The sequence below is a fragment of the Eulemur rufifrons genome, chromosome 8, assembly GCF_041146395.1.
Source record: "Eulemur rufifrons isolate Redbay chromosome 8, OSU_ERuf_1, whole genome shotgun sequence".
NCBI classification, from domain to species: domain Eukaryota; kingdom Metazoa; phylum Chordata; class Mammalia; order Primates; family Lemuridae; genus Eulemur; species Eulemur rufifrons.
In genome coordinates, this window is record NC_090990.1 from 66,977,368 (window position 1) to 66,987,762 (window position 10,395).

The 10,395-nt window shown below is 40.5% G+C and overlaps 1 protein-coding gene across 2 annotated transcripts; it reads right to left on the reverse strand.

Annotated features, from left to right (window-relative positions):
- Positions 1 to 466: 466 nt before the first annotated feature.
- Positions 467 to 9,506, reverse strand: BCL10 (BCL10 immune signaling adaptor). 2 transcript variants are annotated; one of them, XM_069478150.1, is made up of 3 exons: positions 9,234 to 9,506; positions 2,772 to 3,060; positions 467 to 816 (listed from the first exon to the last, which is right to left on the reverse strand). In XM_069478150.1, the coding sequence occupies exons 1-3, from the start codon at positions 9,288 to 9,290 to the stop codon at positions 494 to 496; spliced, it is 669 nt and encodes a 222-aa protein (XP_069334251.1). In that variant the 5' UTR covers positions 9,291 to 9,506; the 3' UTR covers positions 467 to 493. The 2 variants fall into 2 exon arrangements, with proteins under 2 accessions (XP_069334251.1, XP_069334250.1); XM_069478149.1 differs by having other exon boundaries at positions 467 to 849.
- Positions 9,507 to 10,395: the final 889 nt, after the last annotated feature.

The window sequence follows — 10,395 nt, forward strand, 5'->3', positions numbered from 1 at the left end:
TAAGACCAATGGAGTGGGAAACAGATTTTTTTCTGTATGTTGGCAGTTTTCCCATCAGTGATTTACTACTGAATAGGAACAGCTTAATGCTGAAAATGTGCTGCTGAATGGTTGGAAAGGACTATTAGACTCCGAAAATTTCTAGCACAACTACACTGAGAAGAAACATTATTCCCAGCCTAAAGAGTCTATTCTCAAATAGAGAAATATTCTCTATTAAAATTAGTCTTAAAATATTTGAAAACACAGAAACACCTAAAAAGAGAAGAAAAATGGAAAATACTGAAAAGTACATGATCAACATGATTTACATTTAGCTACTTTAAAGTATGCTTCTTTTATTCTAAAAATTCTATTTACAAAGTATGCTTACATTGTACTTTAAAAGACATGTATTAAATGTAAATAAATCATTATAGCAATTTTATAAAAAGCTTCATAGCCTTTAAAACATTTCTTGTCATTATTAAAAAAATTAAAAGGCAGTAAACTGTCATTGTGGTGAAAGAGCACGTGATCTTAAGGGAAGAAACATCTCACTAGAGTTTCCACAAGTTCCTTCTTCTTCTAACTGCAGCTCTGGTGGCAAGGGAGGAGCCCCAGGGTCCCCAGGTCTAGGAAGCGTAGTTGAAGAGAAGATGGTATTTTCAGTTCTGCCTACTTCTAGAACAGGCAAATTCAGAGAAGAATCAGTAGAAAAAAAGGGGGCTGTGCTGGATTCTCCTTCTGGATGATATATGACAGTGGATGCTCTCAGTTTTTCAGAGAAATTACTCTCATCTGAATTTGATCTAGAGAGGTTGTTTGTGGCTCCATCTGGAAAAGGCTCACAGCTGCTACATTTCAGTCCTATAATGGAAATTTATAAATTCTGTCATAATCCACTTCAGATTTCACTTGCTTTTCTCAATAACCATGAAGTATATTATTATTTGCATTTTCTAGATAAGGAAATAGTCTCAAGGAAGTTAAATGTCATGCTATAATTCACATTTAAAATATAGTATACTTATATACTTAACCATTGAAAAACCTGGAAAAAATAAAGCAGCTTCTAAAATAAAAAACACCTTTCACAACTAATAAGAATTCTTTAGCATTCTGGTACCAAAAATATTAGCCAATTAAAAACAAAATTTAAACAGGGCATGTGCTAAAATTCTATGAGTTGTTTACTGGCAATTACTGGTTCTGGAATCATAGGATGTTAGAACTGAAAGATTTTATAGATCATCCGAGATAGTCTCTCACTGTTAGAGATGAAAAAACAGAGGCACAGAACAGTTAAGTCATGCCCAACATTCCAGGACTACTTTGTGGGAAAGTGAGAACTACAATTAAATAGATAATGCCCTGGTTCTCAACCTAATAGTTTATTCAAATGACAGTGGTTCTTATCTACTATGGTTTGAATGCGCCTCCCAAAAGTTCACATGTTGGAAACTTGGTTGCCATCCTGGAGGTTTTAAGAAGCGGGACCTCTGGGATACGATTGGGTCATGAGGGCTCTGCCCTCGTGAATGGATTAATGCCATTATCCCAGAAGCTCTACCCTTTCCCATCTTGTTCACTCTTGCCCTTTTGCCTTGAGATGACCCTTGCCAGATGCTAGCACCATGCTCCTGGACTTCCCAGCCTCCAGAACTATGAAAATAAATTTCTTTTCTTTATAAATTGCCCAGTCTCAGGCTTTGTTATAGAAAATGAACTAAGACACTATCAAAGAATTTTATCATATCCAAAGGGAATAGCTAACAGTTATCCACTGGATTGAAGGAATAAACACAAATACAATTTATCTTTCTGTTAAGCTTAGAAAAGATTCTATCTATAAGCACAGAAATTCTGGAGTTGACAAATTTTAGGTAAAAATCTATAAAGTACATTTATATGTCATTTTTCCCACTAATTTTTCAACTTAACTATACTTTCAGTATTTCTGTCCCATTCTATAGAAACTATTTTTTTTATATGTGGCTCAAATGTGTCCCAGCAAGGACTCACAGACTGTGAGTTCCTTAAGGAACCCTAAATTACTCATTTCTCTATTCTCCAATGCCCAGAACAACTGGAGTAGAACTACATCACATGCACATTTAACTTATGTGCTCTGGAGAGAGAGACAGAGAGAGGGAAACAGAGGGAGTGGAGGGGTGGGGATTTAAATTGTGTAGGCAATGCTATACAACATTCCAATCAGTTGAGTGTGTGCTTTGGAGTGAGGGTGAAATGGGAGAGGTAAATGTGCTATTTCCTTAATCGATCTCAGTTCCCATGCCTCTCACACCTTGCCAGACTGTGATTCTAGTGTTTACAGTCATGAATATTATGCAACATGATTCCTATAAACATATGCCAACTACTTCATTTTGTGATCAACTAGTGGGAGAAAAGCTAGCAGAGTTGGATTAAAATACTTTGCTTAAATACTGTTATGTGTGCTGTACAGTATTTTCAGAGGTTACTTTTGAATAGATTAATATTAGATTCTGCTGACTTTAGAAACAAACCCTTGTGTATACAGGGATTTCACGATAGTAAGTTTTCTATAAATGGTACTGTTAAATGAATATAAATACAGGATATTGAATGATGTTTCACTTTTGCAATGTAAAGACATCATATAAGGTAAAAGAAATGCAAACTGAATATGGTTCTGAAGTTTAAACATTTTAAAAGCAAATACTATCATTTTTTTTCTGTTTTGCTTTTGTATTTTTAAAAACTGTTGTTACATATAAATTAACCCTTAAATACCTAAGATATCTTACCTTTCAGATGTTCTAGTTTTATATTTCTAAGTTTTAGCACTTCATCTGTAATCTTCTGTATCAGGAAGTTTTGTGTTTTTTCTCGCCGAATAGATTCAACAAGGGTGTCTAGTCCTTTCGGGTTTTCTTGTAAGTAGTCTAACAATTTTCCAGCCCTTTTCCTACTTGACGTTCGGCAAGAAATTTCTTCAGTGTCTTCTCTACTGAGTATTTTTTTTGCACGCAGATGATCAAAATGTCTCTCAGCTATGATTTTCTCGCACAAGTATACTCGCAAATTTTCTAAAGCCTAAAAGACATAAAATAAAATATGCTTCAATGTTATTTTGTAACACTTAAGAAAATCACACAGGTGACTGATTATTAGTTAGAAATCTGGTGTGAGACAATGTTCTAAAGTCAGGAGCTCAGGCCCTCTAAAATGCATGCTAGTTAAGAAGATGAAGATCCAAGTAGACACAAGTAGGCCCAGGCATTCCTCACTGCTGGGATCTAATCTTCACAACTAAAATGCAAGACCAGGCTGTTGTGAGGAGGGGCCAGCCGAATCTAGGGGGCCTGGTTCCTTGGAAATAGAGAGGTCCTTGGAAATAGAGAGGACACCTTCAGTAACAATGAGAACAAAGACTACTATGTATTTTAGGTACCATTAAGCAAGCAATTCAGGATGAGGGAGGATAACTTAGTGAGAGGCCTCACAGTTTATAACTTTTGTCATGTTTGTTATTATTCCATCTCCCTAGAGTAAAACTATTAAAAACAAAAAACAGAACAAGGCACATGAACTAAAAGGGCCCATAAATGTATCTGTCTTTGGGGTCAGTTGGAAAGATTATGCTCTAACTCAGTGAATCTGTCTTTGTGGAAGGGAAACAGAAGGCTGTGTGGGGAGAAAAACCTAAAAGAACAGTGAATGTTGGAAAAAACTGAAGAAATTAAGAAAAAAGAGACCACAGAAAACAAGCCTAGGCCTGAGAAGTACCTAAGGGGTTTAATTAGTAGAAAATCCATGTTGGTCTCAATAAATGACATTAATGGTTTGATGCCAGTGACTGTTTTTTATTTTTTTATTTTTTTGAGATAGAGTCTCACTCTTCTGCCCAGGCTAGAGTGCCATGGAGTCAGCCTAGCTCACAGCAACCTCAAACTCCTGGGCTCAAGCAATCCTCCTGCCTTAGCCTCCCAAGTAGCTGGGACTACAGGCATGTGCCATCATGCCCGGCTAATTTTTTCTCTATATATTTTTAGTTGTCCATATAATTTCTTTCTATTTTTAGTAGAGACAGGGTCTTGCTTTTGCTCAGGCTGGTCTCGAACTCCTGACCTTGAGCTATCCTCCTGCCTCAGCCTCCCAGAGTGCTAGGATTACAGGTGTGAGCCACTGTACCCGGCCAGTGACTGTGTTTTGATAGGAAGTTAAGTAACTTATCCTCTTGGATAACTTATCTGTTATCCCCTATGCCTGTTTCCTTATCTGGCTGTTATGAGGAATAAATAAATTAATATATGCAAAGTGCTTAGAAAGTGCCCGGTACACAGTAAGGATCAATACATGTTGGTAATAATGACAAAGCTAAAGGCAATGGAAGATCTGAGATGTAGCCTAGTGTATGGTGGCAGGAGAGGAAACTAGGCAAAGGGTTCCTGTGGTTCTAGGTCTACTCAACTCTCACATTCATTTATTTATTCATACAACATTTTACATATCTCAATTCCTAATCGCCAAGTGCTGAGCACTGAGTATGCAAAGATGAATATGATTTGCAAAGGGACCATGGTTTAGCTAGGGAATATATATTACACATAATAATTGTAAGACAATGTGATATGGCCAAGAAAAAAGATTACAGGTCAAGTACTGGGGAAGCACAGAGTGAGCAACTAACTCTATTTCCAGGACCTGGGAGACTTAAAACCTCATTGGTTGTCATTTTTACCACTTATATGCTGATGATTCCCAAATTCATGTGATTCAGACATTTTCTAGACCATCCAAAGGTACTTCAAATTCAATATGCCCAAAACCAAGTTTTCTTCCCCTCTCCTTTTCCTTTGATACTCTCAACTCATTTGTGAGTACCACCATCCATCCAACCCATCTATAAACCAAGAACTCATCTTTGCTTCTTCCTCTGTTTCACTCACTTGTCGCATCTGATTACCCACCACCAAGTCTGTTAACCTACCACTTATTATACCTGGTTTGCCCCTTCACTTCAGGTCTATTGTTAGCAATGCCCTAGATCAGTCCTTATAATGTTTCACACAGACTATTAACACAAACTTAGCTATACTGAACTACTTCTTTCCTCCGTCTCAAATTTCTCTGTTATGCATCTATTAGATCTCCCAATTTTTCAAGAGAAAATGGAAATCTGAAGCGTTATAAGTCATTAATTTTTAAAAAATTTAAAACACTGTTCTTTCCCTGACTTAAAGGATAAAGTTCCTCAACTATGGCAGAATAGTAGAGAACTTAAGAGCATGGCTCTAGAATTAGACCAATTTCAGTTTAAATCTTGAGTCTGCCACATATTCTTTGAGATCTGGAGCAAGTTACTTTACCACTCTAAGCTTCAGGTTCCTTATTGATAAAATGATTAAAAGCTTAATTTACAGGACAACTAGGAGGGCTAAATAGTATAGTGTACATGAAGGCTTGGCACAGTCTCTGATACACAGTAAGTGCTCAAAAAATAATAACTTCAATTATGGCAGACAAAGTTCTTGATAATATGGCTCCTGCCTACCTCTCCAGCTTAAACTATCACTACCTCTGTCCTGGAACTTTATGCTCTATCTAAAATTGCTGTCTGTGACTCTAGATTTTTTTGGTTGTTACCTTTGTCTTGTTTTCTTTTCTCATACTCTACTTCCCTATTCATCCTTTAAGATTCAGGTCAGTGGTCATCTCCTTTGGAAAGCTTTACCTAAACACTCCCCAGAATGAGTTAGGTAACCCTCTCTTCTGTCCCTGTAGCACCCTGTGTATACATTTCACCTTTTTATTTACCAGGACTTCACCTCATCTCCCAATTCATTCCCAGACATTTCCATTCTGCCCCACTACTCTTCTCAGAGTCACCAATGACCTCCTTTTTACCAAATATTTTCAGTCTTCATCTACTTGACTTCTCAGCAGCATGAACATAGTTGATCACTCCTACCCTGAAACACTCTTCTTGTCTTACATCAATACCACATTCTCCTCATTTTCTTCTGATCTCTGTGGCTATAATTTCTCAAAACACTTTTTAAAACTCTTCTCTTTAGCCAAGCTTGGTGGCTCACACCTGTAATCCTAGCACTCTGGAAGGCCAAGCCTGGAGGATTGCTCGAGGCCAGGAGTTTGAGACCAGTCTGAGCAAGAGTGAGACCTTGTCTCTACAAAAAAAAAGAAAAAAAAAGGAAAAATTAGCTGAGTGTGGTGGCGTGTGCCTGTAGTCCTAGCTCCTTGGGAGGCTGAGGCAGGAAGATCACTTGAGTCCAGGAGTTTGAGGTTGCAATGAAATGTGATGATGCCACTGCACTCTAGCCTGGGTGACACAATGAGACCCTGTCTCAAAAAAACAACAACAAAAAATCCCTCTTCTCTTTAGAACTCTTTTCTCTCCTATCTCTCAACTTCCTATGTGAAATCATTCAATCCCACACTTAGATTTCTGGTGCAGATCTCTCTTCGGATCTTCAGACTTGGCAGATCTCATTGCTGACTTGACATTTCCATTTCCTAATCTGATTCCATTCTCTTCCTCAACTCCCACATTCAATCTATCACCAAGTCCTATCATTTCTATTTCAAACATGCATCTGGAATTCTCCTGCTCCTTCCATCTCCACTGCCTTCACCTTGATCCAAGTCACCACCATTTTTCATTTATATGAATTCCAAGAGTCTCCTCACTGGTTTCCCTGCTTTCACTCTTAGTCTCCTTAGCCCACAGAATAGGCAGAGGGAATTTTTAAAAAGATGTAACATAATTCTTCAACAAGTCCCTACTACATCTGGGAGTTAAAAAAGCCCCAAACACTTTTACTACCACTTACACGGCCCTTCATGAACTGGCTCTAGCCCACCTTCCTAACTTCACTTCAGGTTACCCACTGCCTGCTTCCAATTTCCCCAAATCACCAAGGTCTTGCCTGTTTTAGGTCCTCAGCAAATTCTATTCTGCTGGGAACACTCTTCCCCCAGTTGTCATATCCTTCAGGAAATCAGTTTAAATGTAACCTCCCCTGATCATCCTGTCTCCAGTAGATGTCCCTTTTTATTGTCTTAGCACTGTTTGTCTCCTTCACAGAACTTACCATAATTTGTAATTATACCTTTATTTGTTTTCAACTCTAACGACCTATGTTTGAAGCAGGCAGGAACCAGGCACATTTTGTTCAACACTGTATATCCTGCACTTACCAGAGCACCAAGTAGATAGTGTTTTGGATGAATGCAAAATTCACTGCATTTATTGTGATTTAAATTATCATTTATGTCTGTCTCCCCCTCCCCTCCCCAAGAAATCAAGCTATTTTCAAATTAGGATCGTCTTAGTTTTAAATTTTTGAACTTTTAGAACCATCTACAGTATCAACCTCACAGTAGCATGTAATCCATATTTATTAAATTGTACTAAATCCAACTAAACAGATGAAGTAAATAACTAGTTGGGGGAGAGGGTAGGAGGAGATAGTGAAGAAGTGGGAGTTACCAGGAGGATGTGCAGTGGTATATCATTCATCAAGCCAGAGAATATAGCAGGAGCGGCAGGCAGCTTTGGGGGAAGGATTGATAAGGTAAGCACTCTATCAGATATAAAAGTAGCTTTCCAGTAGACATTTGGAAGTAAGGGCCTAGAGCTCAGGGAGAAGGAAGTCCAAACATGTGGATAATTTTAAAACTTCTAAGATCATAAAACATTTTGAAAATATCATGGAAAAATCTCTAAGAAAAAAGCATGCACACAATTTTTCACAGACCTTCTGAAACCCATCCATGGTTTCTTCATGGTTATGAATTTCTGATATAGGTGTAAACTGAAACCTTGAAGATGGATAACATCAATGAACTAACAGAAAAGTAAAAGCCTGCAAACGACTCTTCACATCTGTGTATGTGTTCAGGTCTCATTTCCTTCCACCTGTAATTTCTCAGATCCTGTTTTATCAGTTGTAAGATGGGAATGGCAATTAACTCCTTTAGAGGTTGCTGTAAGGATTAAGGAGGAACATTGTAAATTGTGTGACACAGCATCTGGAACATAAGAGGCCTGGCTCTTGAAGTTCATGATTTTACTGGCTCTCATCTTAAATAAGACAACACTTACTTATTCTATAGTAGTTATCAATGTTCCTGTCTTATCTCAACTAGAATGCAAAGCAGGGGCCAGATCTTCACTTTTTTGTATCCTTCCAGGCCCAAGGACAGTACATTCCATGTAGTAAGTACTCCATAGATCTCTACTGAATGAGGAAACTAAGTCCCAGTCATATCCAGTTTCCTTCTTCTAGTGAGTCATACGAATTGTAATTATGAGTACAGTGTAATAAACCTTACAGGGGAGGGAAAAGGAAGGGATTTGGAGTAGATGAATATTTAAAAAGTTGCTGTCCTGTCCAGTTCACAAAGATGATTTTGTAAAAGTACTGTGGTGTTAAGAATAGACTTTATGTTGAGTTTCTGTTTTTAATTTGAATTAAATAAAGTATTTTAGTGGTACTCATATAGGTCTCATATGGCAAAACGAATAACTAAAAGCTAAGGAAAAAGAAATGTCATACCTCAACAAAGTCATTCTTTACAAATTAATATTAAGGTTTGTGCAGTTCTGCACTATCCAAGCCTAAGAGCACAATTTAGCTACTGCATAATTTCAACGTTTACCTGTACATCAATTCTCAGCTACATGCATTCATTTCCCCCCTGCCCCATTTAAATATGCGGGCGTTTGCTTACTAGGGGAATTCCAGGTTGTGCTTTCAGCTGCTGAGCTTCCCCCAACCCCTTTTGCAAAAGAGTTTCACGTTTTTGCTCCAGTGCTGGGGATCCTTTTGTTCTGGGCTGAGACAGCAGCCTAGGCAGCCTGTCTCAAGGATCAATCTGAGCTGCCGATCCCTAACAAAGTAGCTCCAAGAGCGCATTGAGGGGAAATCACGAGGGGCCGGGTGAAGGTAGGGATAAGAAGCTGACTACGAAGAAACGCTCTGCTGGACAAGGTCTCAAAAACCCAAGCCCTGCGTTCAGAGACTTAAAACGTAGATTAACGGCCACTGGACAATCACTTCCACCACAGTCCCTCAGATGTAGGGCGTGCCGCGGTCCTCCCGTGCCCGGACCTTCCGCTCCTCCGGCCTAGAGGATCCTCCTCGTCCTTAGACTCGGATTCCGCTTTCCCCTCCAGTGGGGCTGCAGCCCGCCCCCACCCGCCCGGGGTCCTCAGCTGCGCCTGGGAAGGTCGCGCTACTCACATCCTTCTTCACTTCAGTTAGGTCCTCCTCGGTGAGCGACGGCGCGGTGGGCTCCATCGTGGAGGCGAGAGATGGCGTTTCTTCCGGGTCGGGGAGCTTGGGTTGCGCTGCCCAGCCCTGGCCGGAGGCTTCGGCCTCCGGGCAAGGGGGAAGAAAGAGAGGAGGCGGAGCGGGTCGCCAGGAAGACAACAGCCCCTACGAAAACCGAGGGGCTCGGGGGGTCAAACCGCACAGCTTCCGGCTCCGCCTCCCAGGGCCGACGGCGCTGCTAATCTGCGCGTCGCGCTGCGGTCCTCAGAGCTCAGCTTCTTTCCTGTGCTAGAGATTCAGACGCAGGCACCGCCCCTCCGCGAGGAGGGTCCGTCGGCAGAGCCCGCCCCATCCCTCCGGCAGCCAGTTGGTGTCAGCCCATGGACCAATCCCGTCCCGCCCCTGGGCCGGAGCCTTTCCGAGAGGCTCCGCCCACAGCGGGCGTCACATCAAGCCACGCCTCCTCAGGTGGTGGGCAAATGGCCTCGGGTTCGTCTCCCAATGAGTCGTTTCCGTGGGTGGGGCTCGTCGCCGCTAGGCAACGGATACTGCACGCCCGCGCTTCGGCTTGTCAGTATCTTGGGGTTCCTCCCTTTTTCCCAGAGCTTGCTCTACAATTTCCTGTTGCAGTGTTTGCCCAGTCAAGTTTTTAAATTGCTGTTTTGGTCACACACAAACGGCCTAACTACATTACAGAAAGTTTTGAAAAGAAAACCACCTATAATCCCCACTGCTTTAACAGCTAGTTTAACGTTTGCATACTTTTTGGTTACTGTTCATAAACTTTTTTTTTCCTCATTAATTAATCCGTGTAATGGAGATATGCTTACTTCCAAGGGCTGCTGGGATTATAAAGTTCTTAGAGGTACTTGGCACACAGTAGACACTATTTATCATTGTCTTATTACGAAAACATTTATTGAGCCCTTATTAATATGTTATAGGACTGTTTTGCTGTAAGAGTCATACATTTTATTGGAGGAGACTGATGAGCAGACGACTGTTCCTGGCAGTATTCTAACTACTGATAGCAATGTATGCAAAGCAACCGAGAGACGCTCCAGATAGAGCCCGAGGCCCTAGACGGTTGTTTGGACAGCATGCTAAATAAACTAGATGGTATTTGAAGCTA

Excerpts from the sequence above, each read along its gene's own strand:
- BCL10 (XM_069478149.1), bottom strand. The coding sequence starts at position 9,290 with ATGGAGCCCACCGCGCCGTCGCTCACCGAGGAGGACCTAACTGAAGTG. Across the intron at positions 3,061-9,233 it reads TAACTGAAGTGAAGAAGGAT|GCTTTAGAAAATTTGCGAGT; the intron begins GTGAGTAGCGCG and ends TATGTCTTTTAG. Across the intron at positions 850-2,771 it reads AAAACTAGAACATCTGAAAG|GACTGAAATGTAGCAGCTGT; the intron begins GTAAGATATCTT and ends TTTCCATTATAG.